Raw genomic sequence first — 23361 nt, forward strand, 5'->3', positions numbered from 1 at the left:
TCACCATAAATCAGCACAAATAAAGAAAAGATGGGATAACTTGTATTATCTGTCCTATAGTTTGGTAGGGAAGAATTGGTAACTTACTGAATTTATTACCATTTGTAATATGTCTGTATTTGTTAGCATGTGTTTTGTTGTCAGTTAATTGGTAGCCTTTTATGATATTCATACAATATGTACAGTTCTGATTCTTTTCTGTCTTAATGTGTGCTTTTTTAGGTTCTCTGTATTCTTTGGGATATGGAAACTGAAGAAGTTGAAGATATACTACAGGAATTTGTTAACAAATCGCTATTGTTCTGTGATCGTAATGGGAAGTCATTCCATTATTATTTACATGATCTTCAACTTGACTTTCTTACAGAGAAGAATCACAACCAGCTTCAGGTAGGGTATTGACTAATCTACTTTTAACTTTACTCTCCAGAGCTGGGCATTCTTCAGAAAATACTCCTCTGTTAAATAGTATCCAGAATGGCTTCATAGAATAGGTCCACAATGCAGTTAAATTTAAGGTTGACTAATTAAAAACATTTATTTTCAACTTGAAACTGTGGAGTGATTTCATGATGGTTCCATTTGGAGCTAAGAAACTAAACTGAGAGAAGACTCTATATCCATTATTTCTCAAAGACAGCAGGAGGTGGAATGTTCCACTGATGATTCCAAAGGCATCAAGACCCTACCAGAACAGAAGTTTCTTCTTTAATACAGAGAAGTGCTTTCTATTCCTTTTTTTTTTCTTCAATTTAAGGCAATACTTGCAGGGAGAAGACCTATAAGTTGGGCCCAATAAGTCTATCAGTTCTGAAGGACTGGGCAGAAAGAGTAGATATGAAGAAAAAGCAAGTTTTTAGACTTGCTTTAGATCTAAATATGTAAGGGTCTTTTTTTGTTGGCTGTCCACATTTAATGTGAACAGTGATTTGATAGTTGTTCTCAACTTAAGAAGGAAGTTTAACAGCTTGCTTTTCTGTCTTTTAATATCCAGAGAATGTTTCTGGAGAAGTTTTAAGCAATAAATTAGGTTAAGTGTACAGTTTTGGAAGGTAAGCTTTTCTTATTTCATTTGTTGACATATAACGATTGAGAAATAATAATATTATTCCTCAATACTACGTACAATATAATATTAATAATAATTATAATTCCTCAATACTGAAACCAGTCCATATCTTGGTATAGTATGAACTGAAAGTGCGTTTTGATTCACATTGCAGGAGCTACATAAAAACATAGTAAAACAGTACAAGAAATATTACAAACTTAGTACGCCTGTTCCATCTCAAGAGGATTGCATGTACTGGTATAACTTTCTTGCGTATCACATGGCTGGTGCCAACATGCAGAAGGTGAGTTCTGACTAGTGTCCTGTGTTTCTCTTCTTGACCCACTCTTACCCCTGCCTTTCCCCCCAGGCTTCTTCCCATTTGAACCTCTCTTCTCCCAGGCTTTTGTGCAGATAGGTAAACACTCGACATAGAGTCCTTTAGGGACTCCGCTGGTAATCAATGTCTGTTATGAAAACTACTTTATTTCTACCCTTTGTGTCTTGTCTTTTCAACCAGTTCTTGAGAAGATTTCTTATTTTGTATCATAATAGCTTGTGTTTTTCTTTTCCTTTTGAAGAAGCTTTGATAAGAAATCTCTAAACTTTTTTGAAAACCCAAGCTTGCTTTATTGTATGATAATAGAAGTAAATTGATTTCTTCAGAGAATTTGAATGGATTAGTTACTTTTTTCTACAGAAGTCGTTAGTTTTTTTTTTCCTGTCATACTGATTTTATGTGTAAAAGTTCATTCTATGTATTACCAGATTTTAACAGCAATAAACAAATCTAGCAAGAGTTAGATGGGCAAACCTCTTGTTCCTGGGATTGCCTTGGTGCCTTTAAAAAATCGCTGTCATTTTTTACCACCTACTGTTCTTTAGGTACTGAGTTAGTATAAGACGCGAATCATGCAGCAAGATTAATACTTCAGTAGTTTCACTTGAATGTCTTTAGAATTCTTGCCCTGAATAGCATTTGGTCCTCGTTGCTAACTGCTTTATTTCACATGTACTTGAACCTTTTCAGCTGAACCTCTTTTGAGATGGTTTGTCTGACTCATCATATAAAATATACTTTGTGTACTTATATCTTACAGGAACCTTCATAATTAATGTGGGCTACAGATCTAGGGTTTTTGGATCATACTTATTTCATTATCTCAGTCTCTTTAATTTCAAAGTACTGGAACAATGTTTTTATTATCAGCCTTTCTACATTTTGTAGAATTAGCTTCTGAGAGTTCTTTAATCTGTCTCATTATGACTGTATGCTTCCCAGAGTTTACACTCTTTATATTACTTATTTCTCATTATTTAAACATGATTTCTATTTGTTGGAAGGCTAATAAAGACAGTAGGTATTCTTTTTATTTGGTTAACCATGATAATCTTTTAATCCTTCTGGTATTTACTGATTTTAAATTGTAATGTACTTTGAGCCTGTGTAGTGTTGTCTTTAAGCAGTTTTTCTGATCTTAGCAAGTATGTTGGTTTTTTTTTAACAAGAAAGGCTTTTTTAAGTATGTTAATAGCAAGAGGAGGTCTAAAGAAAACATTGGACTGATACTTGTTGAAGATGGCCATCTGACTAATAGGGATGAAAAAAAGTGGAGGCATTCAATGCTTTTTTTGCCTCAGTCTTTAATAACACTGACAGACCTTGGGCTGCCCTGTTCCCCTGAGCCAGAGGGCCACAAGTGTGGGAACAGTGACTTTCCATTTATGGACACTGAAATTGCAAGGGACCAGCTGTGTCAGCTGAATGTTCACAAGTCCATGGGGCCTGATGGGATTCATCCCAGAGTACTGAAGGAGCTAGCGGATGTTATGGCAGGACCCCTCTCAATCATCTACCACAGGTCTTGGGAGTCTGGGGAGGTCCCCGCTGACTGGAAGTGAGCCAGTGTTATTCCAGTCTGCAAAAAGGGTGTGAGGGAAGACCCAGGAAACTACAGACCTATTAGTCTAACCTCAGTTCCTGGAAAAATTATGGAGAAGATTATACTTGGTACTATTGAAAAGCATTTAAAGAATAATGCAGTCATCAGGCACAGTCAACATGGGTTCACAAAGGGAAAGTCCTGTTTAACTAATTTGATATCCTTCTATGGTCACCCTTTAGTGGATGAAGGGAAGGCGGTGGATATAGTTATTCTGGACTTCAGTAAGGCTTTTGATGCTGTTCCTCACAGCATCCTTCTGGACAAGTTGTCCAACTGCGGGATGAGAGGGCTCACGGCACACTGGGTGAAGAACTGGCTGAATGTCAGGGCTCAAAGGGTTGTAGCAAATGGGGCTACATCCAGCTGGCGGCTGGCCACCAGCTGTGTTCCTTGGTGTTCAATTCTAGGTCCAGTTCTGTTCAATATATTTATCAACTATCTGGATGCAGGAGTTGAATGTGCCATTAGCAAGTTTGCTGATGATACCAAACTGGGAGGTGCTGTTGACTCTCTTGAGGGACAAGAGGCCTTGCAGAGGGATCTAGGTAGATTGGAGCATTGGGTAATGATTAATGGGATGAAACTTAATAGGTCCAAATGCCAGATTCTGTGCCTGGGACGGGGTAACACCGGGCACAAGTATAGACTGGGAGAGGAGTGGCTGGAGAGCAGCCCTGCAGAAAGGGATCTGGGGGTGCTGGCCGACAGCAGGCTCGGTACGAGTCAGCAGTGTGCCCTGGCAGCCCAGAGGGAAAACCGCATCCTGGGGTGCATCAAACACAGCGTAACCAGCCCGTCAAAAGAGGTGATTATCCTGCTGTACTCGGCGTTGGTGCGGCCTCACCTGGAGTACTGTGTGCAGTTCTGGGCCCCACAGTTTAAGAAGGATGTGAAGGTCCTTGCATGCATCCAGAGGAGGAAAACAAAGCTGGTGAAAGGGCTGGAAGGCATGTCCTGTGAGGAGTGGCTAAGGACTTTGGGCTTGTCTAGTTTGGAGAAAAGGAGACTGAGGGGTGACCTCATTGCTCTCTTCCTGAGGAGGGGAAGTGGAGAGGGAGGTGCTGAACTCTTCTCCCTGGTATCCAGTGATGGGACATGTGGGAATCGTTCAAAGCTGTGCCAGGGGAGGCTCAGACTTGATATTAGGAAGCATTTCTTTACCAAGAGGGTGGTCAGACACTAGGGCAGGCTTCCTAGGGAGGTGGTCAATACACCAAACCTGCCAGTGTTCTGAGGCATTTGGACAATGCCCTCAATAACATGCTTTAGCTTTCGGTCAGCCCTGAAGTAGTCAGGCAGTTGGACTAGGTGCTCATTGTAGGTCCTTTCCAACTGAAATAGTGTATTCTATACTAATAATTCTGTTTGCAGTTTCTGATTGCCTTTTAAGTAGCTTTCTCATTTTTAACTTAAACACAACTATACCAGATTTTTTGCTTTCATTCAAATTCAACATCTATTAGGAAGAACAACAGGTCACTATTAGCAGAGTGATCTTTGACAGACTGGACTAGAAGAAGCTTTTTCAGAGTTGTATCTTAAACCAGGTCTTGTGTGCTATGAAAGTCAAGGTTTGCTTTGTACCTCCATCCCTTCTTTGACTAGCTGTATCAGAGTAGTCCTTTGCATTAAACCAACAAGCTTAGCCTTCTATACCCAGAATTTTCATACCTGATCAAGTAAGATGGAGGAAACAGAAAATTGCCTAAGACAATTGTCCCAAAGCATATTAAATACCTAATGTATTTCCTGTGCTTTTCTTTTTGCCTTTAAGTAGATTCTGTTGTGGAACTCGTGCTCTGAACTTAAATTTGTATTTCTTGTAGGAACTCCATGATCTTATGTTTTCTCTAGATTGGATTAAAGCTAAAACGGAATTGCTAGGGCCTGCTCATCTGATTCATGAATATGTAGAATATAGTTCAATCCTGGATCAAAAGGTATGATACTAAAAGGTAAATGATTAGTCTGTTCAAAATATATTTTTCCATGTTTAATTGCATTTTGTTGGATGTATTCATATATAAGAGAGATATAGGAACCTTAAAAAACTGAAACATAAAACCAGTACCAAGTTAAACTTTAACTTGGAGAAGAGAAAAATGAAGAAAACTTAGTTTTCAGTTTAGTTGTAACTTCAGTGTGTACCCAAGTAATTGACCATGGAACTCAATTAACAACAATAGCGAATGGTGGGTTCATATGGTACTCTGCTTTTGAGGAGGGGCAGAATTTTGTTCGCCACTTGGAATAGTCTTTCTGATATGTCACACTGACTGCTTATTGAGTCAATTGCTGTTGCCAATATCCTTTATTTGAAAAATTAGGATAATATGCTTTCCTGAATAGGATAATGAAATATTTCGGTCTACGAGATGTACTTGCTAGTAGAACTAAATAGAAAAATAGAACTAAGTGCTTCTGTAAGAATATTAGCTGTATAGAAAATTTAAAAAGCAAAGAGCACTTATGAAATAAAGCCACTTTCTATCTTATCAAATATTATCTGCTCTGTACATAGAATAGCACAGTACGTGAGAACTTCCAGGAATTTCTGTCTTTAAATGGGCACCTTCTTGGACGGCAACCGTTTCCTGACATTATACAGCTGGGTCTTTGCCAACCAGAGACATCAGAGGTGTATCAACAAGCCAAGCTACATGCTCAAAGAGAAAAAGGAGCATTTTATTTGGAATGGATGTAAGTAGCTGCAGTCCGTCTGCTGATATGCTGATCCCTTGATCCAAGAAAATAATTTAATGTACACCTAAATACAGTGTATGTCTAATATAAGGACCTTTTTAAGAACTGCTGTGTTTTTTCTGGGGAAAGAAAGTGAAACAATTTTCAAGAGCTTATGGGAGGAGGGGAACTCTGGATATGTAAGGCCACAAATTAGTAATAATTACATAGAAATAAATAGAGGAATACATTTACTTCTGTACTCAACGATTGTTCCTTTTAAGTCACTATACAAAGATGAAAGTAAGATGCTTTGAAACTTCTCTAAATACATGGATTTTGGGGCGCTTTTTTGAAAGAAGTTAGAATTGTAGTGCAAGTATTGGGTATGTTAAAGTATGGTTTTAGGTTTTCTAGTAAAATGTACGCTTTAAAAAGGAGAGCATTTGTGTTAACTTGCAAAGTTTTTGAAAGTAGCAAGATGGGAAATACTAAAAGGCTTTGTCATCTCTACCCAATCTTGAAATTTCTCCTATTTAATTAATTGTTTGCTGGTTTCATGTTTTTGGAAGTTTTTTAAGGAAAAAATATACACATCAAAACATTTTTCCAGCATAGTTCAGTAGCCATTTGATCATGTAACTGTCTCTGTTAGATTCTTCTGTTTGATGTTTCTGTTCTGATATCTGCAGTACTTGGTGGTTAAAAACCAGAATGACTCGATGTCAGGTAATTATGGTAATAACCAGGCAGATTAATCCAGGCATACTTGAATTCAGGTCTTCTCTTTGAATATTTGGCTATTTCATTTTGCATAGATAACAGAATTCTAACAAAAATGCTCGGCAGTTGCACAACTCGGGAGAGTCAATCTCCAGGTAGTTCAGGGCTATCACCTTGGATGTGGGAGACTTATGCTGAAGAACAGGGTGAACTTATGACTGAAATCAACAGAACAGACTCGTATGTTTTTGTCTCCCATCCTAGGGCAAGTTTCTAAAAATGGTTTGTAGGATATGTAGGTGGATACACTGCTCTCTTGACCAGCAATTTTAGCTTTATTAAAATACGCAAGAAAAAATATGTTGTCTTAGATGAGTCAGTATTTTGCAGTGAAAAATAGCTTTCATTCTAAAGCGCAGCTACTTTGAGATGTTTTACCCATTATTTAAATGCTAAGCCTGAAAATTGAAACTGGTGATGATCAAAACTTGAAGTACATTGTTTCATTTTGACTCTAGAAAAAAATTAATCTTGTAACAATCTATTCATCACCAAAAATCATCTTATTACAGTGACAGCTTTCTGTGTTACGATCTAGCTAAACAGGATGATTATGATTGCTACTAATTCTAATTTTTTGTTAAAGTGAGGCAAGAGCAATCTAAGGTGTGTTAGATTCTGTACTTAATCTCTGATTGAAATGCAGTGATAGTCATAGATTTTATTTAAGTATCTAGTGATAAGAATCGAGTCATTGCTGTGAAAATTAAGTAAATTTACTAAGATCTAAACAAATTTACAAGTATTTTTGAGTAGGCTTGAAAAGGAACCTGCAGGAGAACAAGAATTCTCAGGAAGAAATTCATTTTTGGAAATAGTGCATATCAGATCATAAAATGTCATTAGGAAGTCCGTGTCTTACTTTATGGGCAAAGCTGTTGCACTGCATCATGTTAATTTCTCATGCACATATTATCTTACTTGATCTCTAAGCTGTAATATTGGAGTGCAATAAAAACTCTGAGTGAATGTTGGAATTTGTTTCCTTTATTACTTCAGCGGAAAGGCTGAGAAGTAAGGTATAGTCAGTTGGTTTGTTATAAAGCTGGCTGCTCAAGGTGTGTGAAAAAAATGTTATCTTTTTATAGAGGATTTTGACTAATAAAAAGACACTAGGAAATCCTGCTCATCTAAAATCAACTGTCTTACCCTGTAGAAACAAAAAATCCTTGAAAAACCTCTACCGTCTGGTTGTTCGTCCACATAGAGATGCAGTTTATCATGCCTGCTTTTCTAAGGATAGACAAAGAATAGCATCATGTGGAGCTGATAAAACACTTCAGGTAAGATAGCTATGCATGAGTGAAAAGAGATGCTGTGTACTATTTTGGTAACATTTGTTAACAGTCCTGTCGCTTTTCTTGTGCTGTTATGTAGAGATATAAGGGATCTAGAACATATTGGAGACAAATGATTGATAAGGATGTATTATTACACAAGCATCAAGTTGCGTGTTTAGAATAGTAAGCATTATCTTCTAGTTCAAAAGCTAAACTGTGTGATTTCAGGGTTTATACCCTTACCAGTGTAATACATGAATGTGAAACGCCTTTTAATGATACAAAAAAGCTCACAGCCTAAGTAATGCGCCCCAGCATATTCAATACTTGCCTGCAAAAATGTTATTTCTAGTCACAGTAGACCTTTTACAGAACTGAGAAACAGTAAGACGTTTTAGTTATAGCTTTACTATTTCCATGGAATGATAATGGACATTATGCTACTTTGGTGCTTAATTAGTAAATTGTCAGATGCAAAAGAAATAAATCCGGGGAGAAAAATGAACCCCTGAAGTTGAGGACAGTATTAGATTGGAAACGGGCCCAAAGTGCTTAGGAAATGGATTAGGGGAGACAGAGAGGAAAGTGACTAATATAAATTTGCCAGCAGTCTGCCGGGAGGGGAGCCAGCCAGCTCTCAAGAAAACTAGCAATCAGCCAGCCAGTAACCTGGTAAAGTATCCATATTCCAGACAGCCAAAGGTAAGGGAAAAGAACAACTTTTCTGCAAGCCTTTGGTATTGTTTTGGGTGCTTGATAAGTTGAATACTAAAGTAATAATATTAGTGGTGCTTAGTTGCTGTTCATTTGGCTACTTAATGTGGTGTTATTGTGTTTTAGTTTATTTATTTTATTTGCTGGCTTCTACAATATTACGATCATGGCATCCACTTAAGGACATGCCTGGTGGATGTACCCGTTTTATGCTGTGCTGAAGTTACTGTGCTGGGCTTCTGTATTTAATGGCCTCATTATTGATGCTGCAGATTGCTTATTTTTCCCTTCATTTTCTGGCCAAAAAAAGTAAAATCTGTGGATTGCGGTTGCATTTAAACTAAACTTTTGTTGAAGAAGTAATAGGAAAATTAGCAATAATCCTTTTTCATTGTTTAACTTTGAACTTATTCATGTTTTTTCTAATAATGACCTAAGCTTTTCAGTTTTCAAGGCTACTTCTACTGTTTCTGTAAAATAAAAAAATAATGATTGCTACATTAAGAACAGATATTCTGCAGAATTTACTGTAAATGTAGATTTCCTGTTACTTCAGTATTTATGTTCTTATTTGAACAAATACCAACCATTTCATGGTCATTGATATTCCCATTCAGTGAAAAAGTAAAGGAAAAAACGGGGACTTCACAATTGTAGTATCCTGAACGCTGCTGTAAAGAACACTTTGTGATTTGTTTTAATAATTAAGAATATGTAACCTAAGGAGGAAAGGGAGACCTGATTTCCCCCCTGCATCACCCCACCATTTTAAAGTTAAATCCCAGAATTTTGGGAAATCGATTAATATGTGACACTTTTCCCTATCTGCGCTTTTATTGCCTATGACTAGCTCAAGACTGAGACTTCTGTCATCCTGTATGACTTTTCACTACTTCTTTTTTCTGGTTTGTCCCCCATCATCAATTGGTGCTGAAATTCTTACTTTCCACAGAAGGATATCATATATATAAACCTGGAATTGGTAGTTTTAAGAATAGTTTAGATTTTGTTAATAGATACAGTGGTTTACAGTACTATTAAAAAATACTGAGAAAGGACATGGATTTAGGCTTGAAGAGTGAGGGTAGAAAAAGTCGTTAATGAAACGCACATTGCATACAGAAATATTTTTTTAAAAATCAGTTTTCACTATTTCTCTCCCTAACAATTTCTATCATCCTTACAAAATTGAAGCTCAAATATTTTTATAATTATTGTGTTAATTTCCCTGAAATTATAAATGCTTTCAAAAGTAAACCATTTTTATGAAGAGCTTATATAAAGAGAGCTGTTTGAGAGAAAACGGACTTATATTTGTGTTTTAAAATTGTATGCGAGTTACAAGATTTTATTGTTTATTGTTTTAGGTGTTTAAAGCAGAAAGTGGAGAGAGACTCCTGGAAATAAGTGCCCATGATGATGAAATACTTTGTTGCGCTTTCTCTGCAGATGGTGAATTTGTAGCAACTTGTTCAGCTGATAAAAAAGTGAAGGTAAGGAAATGGGAAGCAGACAATATTTTTTTCAAATTAATAATCCTAATTTCATTTTTAACCAACTCAAGCAGAGCAGATTTATTTATTTATAACATAGTAAAGACTAAAGTTTTTTTTAACTGTCTTAAATCTTATGTGGATACTTCACTACTTAACCAATCAACAAACAGCAAAGCCCCACTTATTACATAACGTAAAAGGTGCTTAATGTTAACATAATACTTACAGAAAGAATTACCACTTATTTTACTTGTATTATCAGATGATTCTTTTTAAGTAGAACATGTGTGAGTCCAATCCTATCCATCACGAGATGAATGTATCCATAATTCTTTTTTTATGTTTTTTTTTTCTGTTACATGTAAATTATTTGGAATTTTTAATTCCTCGGTATTGTAGCAAAACCTTGGTGAAATTCCAGTATTTATCAGATTCTAATCTGAATTATGACCTTTCCTCTAATAACTTCTTGTAAGTGTAAATAAATATGCTTTCCTTTTTATCTTCAAAACATTTTTGAGGTGTTATTAAGAATGTTTTAGGCCTTTATCTGTATTTCAACATAGTTTTAGATTTTTTAAATTAAGTACTTTAAATACATTTAAAAGTCTTTTTTCATTCTTCAATTCTATCTAGATCTGGAATTCAAGAACAGGCCAGTGTAGGTGTGTATATGAAGAACACACAGAGCAGGTCAATTGCTGCCAGTTCAATAACAGAAGTGGTCAGTATCTTTTAGCCACCTGCTCAAATGACACTTTCATCAAAGTAAGTGGAAAAGGTTGAGATTATTCTCATGCTGCTTATCATAACAGGATAATTATTGATGTATAAATATATTTAAAGACTATAAATTAAGTTTTTTTTAATGAGCCTGGTAGAAGAGAGATGGCAACAGAGTAAGAGTACTGACTACAGCTCTGTAATCAGATTTCAACAAGGCAGACCAGGAATGTTTGCGCTCAGTGAAGGAGAATGGGCGAGTCCTCTATTGGTAGGGCATGAAGTTGAGGGCTTTGGCAAAGCTTTTGGAGGGTGGAATGGGAATGGGAGCATATGGGAGTGAAATACCTGATTAAAAACAGCATAAGAAAAATGAAGGCAGAAATTTAGGGTTGAAAACATTAATAACATAAAAAACTGGATGTGGAAAGATTGGGGGGGGGGGAAAGCACTATGGAAGTGTAGCAGGTACATTTTTTTATTAAAATGATTGGACATAGTAAAGAAATGAAGGTGGAAGCCAACAAAATAACAGTAATCAAAGCAAGAGGTTTGTCAGGTTAACCAGCTGGCACTGTTCAGATTGGGAGGCAGTATGTATACACAGAAAGAGCAGAAACCAGGCAACCGAAGTCTGCATCTGAGGGAAGGGGGAAAACAGAAGAATCAAGTAAGACCTAGACTGTGGCAAATAAGAGTGCAATTTCACAGTACAACTAAGCAAATCATGTAGTTAACTGGCACTGAAGATGATGGTCCTACTGCCCTGGCTGCATATTCTTGCCTTTGTTGCAGTGCATGTGCTGATCTGCAGTGGTATGGTTCAAGGAGCCAACTTGGCAAAACCCTCTGTTTGGTGGGATTGGTTTTCTGCTTGTTTAGTTCCCTGTAGTGGCTGAATCGTCCAGTTCCAGTGCAAGAGAACTGCTGGGAGTAGATAGCAAGGAGTGAGATTGTTAGTGGGGGGGACAACTGTCTCTTCCAGCTGTAGCTAGCAGGATGTGAGGTGTTTTAATTGTAGTGTGAAGTCTCATCTGAAGAGTTCTTGCAAGAGCTTGTGTTTGTGTGTAAACCAGAGGTAAAATACAGTTACGATCTGATGTCAAGGTGGAAAGAAGAGGCTTTCATGCTGACCTCCTGGATGTCTCAGGAGATGCATTTGCTGTCTGAGACTGACACCTTGGAACAGGTAGATTTAGAAGGGACTTGTTTAAAATGACAATTTTTATTCTGTAAATGTGGTTAAGATTTTAGACAGTGTTTGACACTTTCATGAGTAATGAATAACAGAACTGAAGTATGCACAATAATCCAAAGGGCCTAATTTTTTTTCAGAGAACACCGTACAAGTGACTATTCTTGTTGAGTTCTCATTTGAACAGTCAAATGCATGATTTTTTTTTTTTTCTGTAGGAGAAAGGGAAAAAAATTCGAAACAGAGAATGGAAGTGTGGGCTATAGGTTTGGAAAACAGTGTGTGTGAGAGGGGTGGGGAGGAGGAGCCCTTAACAAAAAAACATAGGGAATGTTCTTTTAACTTTGTTAGTATTGATGTGGCAGGAATGATATTCAGACTGTCCAAGACTAACCTGAGGGACTTCATTTTTATTTTCATGTATAAGCCAGATAAGTCTGAACTTCAAAGTTGAAAGGGAATAGAGGCAAGAGGAAGCTTCTTCCTCAGTCTGAGGAAACTTTCAGTAACTTTGTGCCATTCAAGGGCCTTGTCTGCACTGTACAGAAAGTTTAACTAACTAGTTCTATGTAATTCTGATGTTAATAGTTTTCATGCACATTAGCAGATGGAGGTAAATTGTGGGGTAGCCTGGGGCGCAGGAACAAGTCCATGAGCATGTGGGTAAAACTAAGAAAAAAAAAAAAAATTGAGGTTTTGGTTGCCAGTGCATGATTTTGAGAAGAACATGAACAATTTGTCTTTGAATAATTCATGAATATGATGATATTTATATGTTTATTTCTCATGCAGCTTTGGGATTTGAACAAAAAGTATTGTAGAAATACGATGATGGGTCATGTAAATTCCGTCAGTCACTGTAGATTTTCACCAAATGATGAATATGTTGCTAGCTGCTCAACAGATGGAACAGTAAAGGTACACAGTGTATTTTTGAATCAACTGTTTGTTTTGATGATGGATTTTTTTTTTTTTTTTTTTTATAAAATGCAAAATATGTATAAGAAAACTCTGTGTCTGCATGGTCAGTTTTAATTAATTAAATACTGAAAGCGTTGATTATTGGTCCCATTTTTAATGCAAGATTTTGAAATGAATTGTCCAGTACCAGGGAAAAAAAGTTGGGTGCCTGTAGTTGTAAATAAATCCTAGCTAGCGTCATTTTGAATCCTTTACTTTTCACCATCTTTTTTTTCCCCTAATGTATTTAGGGGAAGAAACTTGGGGGAGGGAATGAAACTTGTTTAAAAAAAAAAAAAAAAACAAACATTTTTAGATTAATTGAAAGTTCTGTCATCTCTGAAAATGAATATCAGTAGACATAAACGTTAAAAGCAATTTCTATGTGCCATTTTTCACATATGCACTAGAAGAGAATTGAGAGGTTTATGTTTTGTTTTTCCTCAGAAAGTAAATATTCTTTTTATTGCCTTTGGTTGCAACAGAACTATGCTATTTCAGAACTGCAGTTCTTAAAACACTGTTATCTTTCTGTAGAGTTGCTAAATCAGGAAAGAAGGGTTGCTGTAGTTGTCATTCAGAAGGAAAATTGTAGTGGAGGGAACAGAAATATTCAGTAGACTTTTGACAGGTGTCTCAATGAAATTAGGGTGCAAAGTTAGATGTATACCAGATTTCTCATGGTGAGCGGACTTTTAATAGAGTTGCAGAGCAGATGTTATTTTTGGTTTTATTCTTTTGTTAAGAGACAGTATTGTAGCTGGAATGATAGGAGGGAAAAACCCAGGGAGAGTGCTACAGTGTAATCCTCTTTGGTTTTTTTTGTTTTGTTGGGTTTTTTTTCTTTGTTGGTTGGTTTTTTTTTTTGTTGTGGGGAGTTTTTTTTGTGTGTGTGGGTTTGTTTTGTTTTGTTTTGTTTTGTTTTGTTTTTTGTCTAAGCTGTCTGGGCTTGTGAATATTCTAATGCTATTTCTTGACCGGGAAAAATAGCAAAGGGTTTTTTGTATTCTATCCCCCGTCTCCCTTCTTCCTTAGAAGTGGTTGGGAGTTAGCTCTTCCCTGTTGTATTCTGTATCCACATCAGTAAAAAGAGGTTTTGTGTATTTCCTTTACTTTTTATTGCAGCTTTGGGAAGCGCGCTCAGCAAATGAACTGAAAAGTATTGAGATAAAAGATTTCTTCAAAAATGCAGATGAGTCACTGGATGATGTGGATGTTTTAGTAAAATGTTGCTCTTGGTCCAGAAACGATGACATGATTTTGGTAGTTGCCAAAAATAAGCTTTTGGTAAGTACCTCACTTTTAATAATTTTCTTGAGGTAGTATAGAATCATAGAATGGTTTGGGTTGGAAGGGACCTTAAAGATCATCTAGTTAGAAATTGTGATTAAAGATAAAATTCTAGGCTATTAAGATGTTTCATATAGAAGGTGCATGGTTTCAAGTGTGTGTAAAGTAAAAATATGTGGGCTACAAACTTGTTGACTGAGAGAAACACTTTCTAAATTCAAGAATGTACGCTGTTGAGCATATAACCTATTTGTGTATAGTGAAGTCATACAGACTGGCTGCTAACTGTTGTAATTATGTGTTCACAGCTTTTTGATGTTAAAACATGCAATTTGTTAACTGAAGTCATTGTAAGTCATCACAGTACAATCCAATACTGTGACTTTTGTCCTGGTGATGAGTTAGTAGCAGTTGCTTTGTCTCACTGTTCTGTTGAGGTAAGTGATTGTCTTTGCTAGAGTATACCAGGAAAGACTATTTGTAATATAAAATGTTATGTTTGTCTTAATAGTTTCTTGTAAATGAAAATATCAATTGGGAAATAACGTTTCAAAGTTGTACGTTCGTTCTGAACAGCACAACTCACATTTACATAAAGAGACTAGGCTACTAAATTTCTTTAAAGTTACTGTTGTCACTCTCATGAGTATAGGCCTTCCCATTGCTTAACTCAAACAAAACTCCCTCTCCTTCTATACACTGCTGCAGAATATGGCAACTCACTACAAAGGAATAAAACAGCTAGAATGACTTTGTGACTAGCACAGCTAGAGTAAGCCTGTACAAGTATCAGTTTTGGGGTTGGGTTTTTTTTGTTGTTTGGGTGGTTTTTGTTTTTGCAATCTACATGGTCAGTTGAACTTTTGTGTGGTTTTTTGTTGTTCTTGTTGGTTTTTTACTGTGATTTTTTTTCTTTTGTTTTTTTCCCCCCTCATCTTTTAAAATTATAGCAGTCAGAGGCTGCTGATTCAATTTCCCTGACCATCGAAATGTGATAAGCAGGCACAATTCTTGTTACACCTGATTTCAGAATGAGAAGAAAATATTAGAAGAAATAGTAATTAAGTATGCTACTTGTTTTGCACTGTTTTCCCTGTAAATGCCATCTAAATCCATTTGAGTTCTTCCTTCATATTTTTGTTGTAGTTATGGAATATTAAATCTTTATCGAAAGTAGCATATTGCAGGGGACACATGAGCTGGGTTCACTGTGTGACATTTTCACCAGATGGATCTTTATTTCTAACATCATCTGATGACCAGACAATACGCGTAAGATGACATCTTTCTTTTTCGAAAAATGTGTATTTATATAGATATTATTAAGTTATTCATTTAAGGAATAGGTTATTATAAAATTACATAATATATTATGTTTATATTATATATAATATATACTTAGTATTTATGTATGTTTGTAAATTTAAATATTTTTTATAAAATTATATATACAGTAAAATGAACTGGCTTTTTCACTTCATTTACTGTATATCTAAATTTACTGTATATTTATATGATCTTATTAAGTCCAGTGACTGTTCAAGAGTAATTGTAACCTTCTATTTTGTTTTAGATTTTATCTGAATCAGGAATTGTGAAGTTTTTTGAGGATCCTAGCAGATTTGATATTACTTTCATTGTTAGATATATTTGCATGTTAATATTTAGGATAGATTTCTGTAATTGTAATGCCTCATTAAAACCTGTGAAAATAGAACTATCGTTTACCGAAGTAACCTTTCCTTTTCTCCCAAGTTAATACTTATATTCTTGGAATTTTGAAAGCAGTTAAAGTATAGAAATCTGTACTTTGTATTTTTTGTAATTGGATTTTAACACTGCTCTTTGGATGAGAAAATTGTGGACTTTATAGCTATGACCCTAAACACAGGGAAGTCTGCTAGTCAGCCTGGAAAAAATTAGTTCTGTTTCATCTGTTGGAATCACTATAGTAATTGCACAACTTTCCCTAGTAAATAAAAATAGCAGAAGCATAATTTTCACTGATTTAAAAAATCAGTGTTACTTGCAAGCTTAGAAGACTTTGGTTTACAGGTACTCTTAACTCAGTAAGTTTTATATCTTGTTCTGTAATAAAACTAATGAAATACTGTGTTCTTTAACAGATTTGGGAAACAAGGAAGGTGTGCATGTCTTCTGATGCAGTGCTAAAAAGTGAACTAGATGTTGTATTTCACAATGGTGAAGTGATGATTTTAGCAATTTACAATCAGAAGCATTTACAAGTAAGCCGTATTTCTGAATATGTTAGTACATTTGAACGTTATCTGCAAATCTCAATAGGAAATGGAGGAAGCACTGAAAGAACTGCTTGTTCGTGGCTTTCAACAGTTGAATCTGTAGCAGATGACTCTTAATGTATGATAATGTTTTTATATCTAGAAACTCTGCCTGGTTTAGTAAGCAAAAAATGAAGTTTGAGGGGAAATTTCCACATAGATGCCAAAACTAAAGCTGGATGCAGAGGAACAAAACTGTTTTGTCTTCACGACTGGGGAGGCTGTGTGCCCTCCAAGTGGCTTAGCTATGCGTAGCAGTGTGTAACGTGTGCAGCGCGTATCAACCAGGTGTTACACAGCACATGTACGTAATGCATCAGAGCTACTGTGTGATAGCTGAAGGAATCGTCTCAAATTGGGGGAATGAAAGGTGTGAGCCAAGGTCTACCTATAGCCTAAGGAGAGCATGGGGTCTTTTATATCCTAAAGAAAATACTAATAGTGGATACACTCTTACTACTTGGTGGAGTGGTCCACAGTAATAAGTACACTAACATGCAAAATATATTTTTCCATTCTATGACAGCAAATGCATGCACATCTTTTTTTGTATCGTGATTCTCTAATACATCAAATAAAGTCAGTTGAGAGGACTTTCTTTGAAGTGAAGGCAATACAGTTCATTCAGATTACACTTCTACCTGATTGTAACTGTTTAAAAGCAGAAACATTTTAATGTTTGTTGCAGAATGCTGCTTACGCAAACAGATTGCATGTTAACCCACAAAATGGGCAATGCCATGTCTTTGGCCATAAGGTAGCTATTGCAGGTGTTTAGCCTAAAGCAGCATCTGAATAGGAATGAACCTTTGTTCTGGACTGTGAAAGCAATGAATTCTTATTGCTGGATGTATAGGTGAGCGTTGGAATAGATTCTGCTGCTCTGCACTGAGGGACACTGTGCAGATAATCTTTTTGTGTAAGGTCATGTCCCTTCTCCTAATTTGGCCGAAGGCAAACATGTAAGCTATATAACCCTGGCTAATCAGCATGACCGTTGCCTTTATTTCTAGTCCTAAGAGATGCTCAGCTTTTCCTAGGCTGCTATTAGAATGAGAGCTTCCTTTGCAGGAACTTTTCTTCTTGTTTGCCCTGTACTTCCTGTTTCTCTCTTCCTGATTGTTTTCTGTCCTCCTCCTTTTGTCTGTCCTGTCAATAAATTAGCCTGCTCTTTACCTAAAAATCATATTAAAAAACACCTTAAGTGGAATGGTGATGATATTTGAATAGTGGGGAATATAGATGTGGAAATAGCTAGTGTCTCCAATGGAGCCTTGGCAATAAAAAGATTTCAGACTTTGAGCCAGCAGAAAGCAGTCAATGTTGAAACTAAAATTTATGTGAACAAATAATATGTGAGAAAAGAGAAGCTGCATCTCTTGCAGTGAAGAGATGGGAGAAACCACAGCAAAAGGAGTTCTACCTATTTATGTGTGGGGAGCAGTTTAGGATCATCACTACTTTTTAATGTTCCTGAATTGTAAAATCTGTAGCGACTACTATGTAATGGTGTAGTTTGGCTCTCATTTGAATTAGTAGACCCAATCTGTTTGTTTATGATTAGTATGTTTCTATTGTAACTTTACTTGAACCATTTCCTAGAGAAAGATGGTGCTCAGATTTTCTGCCCTAAATACAGTATTCTGATATCCTGTAGAGGTGCAGTCATGAGAGAAGACTCCGTTGTAGACAGAGAATAGATTTTTTTCACTCTTGTGCAAGAAGGGAAATTGACTGAAAAGACAGTTCAGCATGTGTACTGTAATTTAACAGTATATCTCTGCTGTCATATCTCTAAAAGTAGTTTTTCTTGCAACCATGAGGTTTTACCCTTGGTAATTTGTAATCTCTCAGAATTGGGGTCCTAGTCGCCTTTTGATGTGCAGTGTGTTCATTTTTAGAAAGCTACCAGTGTGAAGTGTTTAAACTTAAACTTTGTTTGTAAATCATTGTATTCTAAAGATTTTTTTTCTCCCCCCCCCCCGCCCCCGGAACTGATTTGAGGGCAATACTGAGTTGAGATTTAGTGTATTGTGTGTGCTAATAAGTTTAAAGTCATGCTTACAGGATGCACTTAAAGTATTTTATGCTTCATTTGAATTGAGCTGTAGAATCTGGCTGGTAAGGTAAATTTGAGCGTGGAGCTCGCTATATGGCTTTTGAAATTTGGGAGTAGCATTTTGAGTTACTGTTTTCTGTAGTCAGACAAACTTTAAAATGCCTTCTAATACTGAGATATGTTTCCTTCTGCCAATTTGTCCTGTTCAGAGAGCGTTCTATGAAGATAGTTACACTGACCTTCAAAGCAATTGGTTCATGAAAGTAACTGATCCTTATAACTCAAAGTTTGAAACTGATACACTGTTCTCTTTAGCATTTGTAGCTCTGTACTGTAACTCATTTAAGTTTAAATTTTAAAATATTGTAATAACTTAGTTAACTTCCAATCTTGCAGCTTATCAATGGAAATACAGACAGTGTTGTTATGCATACAGCAGCTCAAGAATCCCCCATTTCCTGCTGTTGCTTAAGTGGAGATCTTAAATTTGCAGCTTTTGGACAGGAGAGTGGAACAATAAAGGTATTAAATCCTGAATTTGATTTTTAAAATAGTAGGAAAACAACCTTATTAGTGCTTTTTCTTTTTAAAGAAATGTCATTTGATTGACTTTGTACAATAATATTCTTCAACATAGTACATTAAAGTTTTTACATTTGTGAGTGATGCCTAAATGACAATAATTTAAAGCTAATGCTAATAATGTAGCTCTGAATTTCATTTTACCAAGGACTAAGCTAATATGAATTTTTAGTTGTTCCAATCCATTTACCGAGAGTCATGTATTTACAATCTCGTGTTATTTCAAAAAGAATTTGCATGTTCTTTTCTTCCTTTTCCTCAAGTATGTAAAATAAATGTAATTATTGCGTTCTTCATTGTAAAGGTATTACAGTTGTCGGATGGGAAAGTTCTGAAGTCCCAGGAGGCCTACAGGATGTCTGTGCAGCATTGTCGATTTACCTCTGACTGTCAGACTCTCATTTCAAGTGCTCATGATTCAGTTATACAGGTTTGGAAGATATTTAATAAGATTATGTTGTAACTTACTTATAATTTATAATTTATTTAAAAAGATCTTATATACTATAGGTAATGTGAACTTAGTAAATGACTACTGTATTCTGTATTGCTCCATCTTGGGCCAAGGGACTGTAGAAACTGTAGCCTCTAATTATACCTTATGTGATAATGAATATTACACCATTTCAATTTCTAATGCTGTGGATTACAGAAAGGCACCAACTATTTTAAGATAGAGGAAAGGAACGTTAATTTTCAAACCAGATAACAGTTCTGAGTGCATAAGTGAGGGGTTTGGGATGTGACCCAGCACTGGCTCTATATGGTAGGTCTGTCAGTGGGCTTGCTTACACTGTCTGAAGGAATGAGGTAAAAAGACCTGTCTCTAAGTGGGCTGGTGTGTCTACCTAGTCCAGTACAGTGCTGAATACAGATACTAGCTAGAAGTAGAATGGCTGCACTAATGTAGTCTCAAATTAATAAGCTCTGCCTCTCAGCAAGGTAGATTGGCTCCAGAGAAGCATTCCGGTGTGTCTATATTAGCATTTTAGCTCACCTCAGGGATGGACTTTTGAAGTGGATGTCTTGGTCGTTTATGCTTACTGTGCTTTAGTTTGCACTGCAGAGCCGTTGCAGGCATGCTGACAGGATTCCTAAACTAGAGCACATGCTCCAGCTACTAATAAGCATTCAGTCCACACAACGAAACTTGAGCTGGTTTGAAGTAAAACCTTCAAAACATATGTGGGTGCTGGTCCTCAGCACTGTTTTGCTCACCAAATCTGTTCCAACTTAAATGTTCTACCTACTTGCTGATATAAATGTAACCTATGCTGCATCCCACTTTGGTGTTTGTTTCGCTGTAACTCTGCATTGAACTCGTGGATCTGAAGCTAGCTTGAGTGCCATCACTGTGGTCAATTAAGCAGTACAGACAGCTCACCAGTTTATGAGCTTTTGGATCCATCTTTCAGGTCTACCGTGGGTAGCTTTTCTTCTGGGTTCTCAGCTCCCTCTAGTGGACAGTGCCTCAGTTAAGCCTCCAGATTGTGATCTGAACACCTCTGCTTTCTGTTCTTTCTTTGATGCAGAAAACCTATTAATTTGAAAACTATTAGATCATTGTCGTTTAAATTGATGCTCAATAGCTTCTGTAACATAAAATGACACTTCTTCAGTTTTCAGTGAATAGTTGAATTAAAAATAGAACTATCATTTTGTTATGAAAATGTGAACCAAAATGGCATTTCATTAAAAATACGCTTTAAAAATATAAAATACAGTTAGTTAATTTAAGTATGGAAAATATGAGGTCTACCAGATGACGGAAGTCTATTTGTTGCAATAATCAAAGGTTTAAAAGCCAAAACTTCTGGGGTGCCTAGAAAATTATTGATTTGCTTTTTCTTTTTAAATTAGCAGTGAATTTTAAGCATCAAATTCACTTTGAAGATCAGATTATGTGTGTATTATAAGGAGCTCTCTCATAGGTTGACTATTAAATACTATGGCATTCTCAATCTTCAGCATCTCTGCTATGGCTATCTTCAGTATCTAACCTTTTAATTAGTTGTCATCTCCATAAGAACGTTTTATTATTCCTGTGACTTAAAAATCAGTTAGTTCATTCTTCTTAACTTATGTTTGCCGTTAAATTTTTTTTTTAAAAGTATTCCATCTTTATGATTAGGTATGGAATTGGCAGTTGAACGAATGTGTATTTCTAAGAGGGCACAAGGAAGCAATCAAGGATTTTAGACTTCTGGAAGATTCAAAACTTCTTTCTTGGTCGTTTGATGGAACCGTTAAGGTAAATAAAAGGCTGTGAACTGACAAATTGCATAAAATACATTTTGCTGTCCCTTCTAACATTTGGTATTTCTTGCACTTCATGTTGACTCACTTTTTATTGGATTGATCCTAAAGTATAAGCTGACTTTTAAGACACAATTTTGCATTTTCTATTTCTATTAAGATTTACATTCTTCTTGTATTTTAACTATGCCAGTAAGTATAGCAAGATGTTGGCCATGTTAGAACCGTGTAGCTGAGTTTTGTCTCCTATATTGTGTAAGAGGCAGGTTTTTTAACCCATTTACAGTGTTACAAAAGTAACCTGTTTTTCCTGTATATTTGGTAGGTTTGGAATATCACTGCTGGAAACGTAGAAAAAGATTTTGCTTGCCATGGAGGTGCTGTTCTTTCCTGTGCTGTTTCCCCTGATGGTAGTAAATTTTCATCTACCTCTGCTGACAAAACTGCAAAGGTCGGTTACTTTCTGTACAAATATAAAAATGGTACCTTATTTGTGCTGAAATGTATGCTATATTTTTTTATTATGAGGTAATTATTATTTAAGTTATCCTGTTGTATTTCTCGTGTTAAATTTCCTGTATCTGTGAACATGTTTCTAAAGCCATTAGTCATTCACAGTTGATCTTGGATATAACTTGAGGCTGTCCTGGTGACTTCTGTACAAATAAAATGCATGTTTAATGCACAAGTTTGTACAGAACACTTTGTTTAGTTCTCTGTATTGAGTTGTTAATAGCCTAACATTCTTAATTTGGAAACCTAAGTTAAGAAAAATTTCTGGAACTTCCAGTGAAAGTGCTGTCCATAGTTTCTGGTAATCCTGTTCAGAAGCAAGGTGCAAAAATAAGTGAACTGTTTAATATTCTGGGGCTGCCCCATTAGATTTTTAAAATATAGCTTTAAATTGATTGATGAATCCTTTTTCTATTAGCAGCTTTAAACTTTATTGTAAATGAATCAGTTTCATTACAGAGTATATTCCAAAGAAAAAAATACACTCACAGTTGGTTCAGTAATTTGTAGCAAATGCATTCTTGTGTGATTCAGATAGTAAAAAGACTACAGTATAATACATACATAAATCCACACACATATATGCATATATACAAAAAGTCTCGTACTTTTGAATACTAATGCCTTTTTAGAAAGCAGTCATCATTGTTCTTGAACTTTTGTTTTTCACTCTTCTGTAATGTTTTCCATTTAGATATGGAGCTTTGAAAGTTCATCTGTTCTTCATGAGCTGAAAGGTCATGAAGCCTGTGTGCGGTGCTGTACTTTCTCTCCTAATAACAAGTTATTGGCCACTGGAGATGACAAAGGAGAAATAAGGGTATTGCTTTAACCTTGCTGTTTATTTTATAATTCAACTGATAGTCAGTTCACAGTTAGAAGAGTTCTCACAGTTTGTGTTCTGCATGTCTGATTCGTTAGCATTGTGGTGAACATCAGGGAGTTGAAAATAGCAAAGTTTGCCACATGAGACAGTAGTTTGTAACCATATTGATAGATTTATGTTCCACGAATGCTCAGGAACTGATTCACATGATTTACTAATAATTTTACTGTGAATTGCATGTGTGATTAAATCCTCCATATATGATACAGTTCTAAGAGGAGAATTAATTTTTTGGATTATTCTGTCACTTCAAGTAGAATGCTTATTTACAAGGCTTTTTTTTTCCTCTAATATAGAAAAATACATTTCAGCTTTCCTTACTGGAGATTTTTTTTTCCCCATTAAGTTTACTTATATACATAATCTTCTCTCTCTTTTAGATTTGGGATATTTTAACAGGTGCATTACTTCACTTCTGCTCCCCAGTTACAGTAGATGAAGAAGAACCAACACATGGTGGCTGGGTAACAGACGTCTCCTTTTCTCCTGACAGTGAAATGCTTGTGTCATCTGGAGGCTATCTTAAGGTAAGCCTTGAAATAATAAAATATCTTAACATACCTAATTAAATGGCAATACTCTGATAATTCTAAAGGAAAATGCAGACTAATTCAAAGAAACAAACCTGAAACGTTTTACTTCACA

At 35.9% G+C, this 23361-nt stretch overlaps 1 protein-coding gene across 5 annotated transcripts in view; it reads left to right on the forward strand.

The window, feature by feature from the left end:
* Positions 1-23361, forward strand: part of APAF1 (apoptotic peptidase activating factor 1) — a 48175-nt gene that overhangs the window by 20172 nt on the left and 4642 nt on the right. For 4 of the 5 annotated variants that reach the window (XM_087766818.1, XM_087766820.1, XM_087766817.1 and 1 more), the window contains 18 exons: positions 223-390; positions 1224-1355; positions 4824-4937; positions 5519-5697; positions 7619-7745; positions 9824-9949; positions 10589-10720; positions 12663-12788; positions 13956-14117; positions 14429-14557; positions 15267-15392; positions 16247-16366; positions 18876-19001; positions 19366-19491; positions 21193-21312; positions 21643-21768; positions 22525-22650; positions 23097-23243. In XM_087766818.1, coding sequence (XP_087622944.1) covers positions 223-390; positions 1224-1355; positions 4824-4937; positions 5519-5697; positions 7619-7745; positions 9824-9949; positions 10589-10720; positions 12663-12788; positions 13956-14117; positions 14429-14557; positions 15267-15392; positions 16247-16366; positions 18876-19001; positions 19366-19491; positions 21193-21312; positions 21643-21768; positions 22525-22650; positions 23097-23243 — 2412 coding nt within the window. The remainder of the gene's footprint in view (positions 1-222; positions 391-1223; positions 1356-4823; positions 4938-5518; positions 5698-7618; positions 7746-9823; positions 9950-10588; positions 10721-12662; positions 12789-13955; positions 14118-14428; positions 14558-15266; positions 15393-16246; positions 16367-18875; positions 19002-19365; positions 19492-21192; positions 21313-21642; positions 21769-22524; positions 22651-23096; positions 23244-23361) is intronic. The other variant, XM_087766819.1, reaches the window with a different exon arrangement.

The sequence above is a fragment of the Nipponia nippon genome, unplaced genomic scaffold (genome assembly GCF_047370975.1).
Source record: "Nipponia nippon isolate SJK-2023a ecotype South Korea unplaced genomic scaffold, ASM4737097v1 scaffold_3, whole genome shotgun sequence".
NCBI classification, from domain to species: Eukaryota; Metazoa; Chordata; class Aves; order Pelecaniformes; family Threskiornithidae; genus Nipponia; species Nipponia nippon.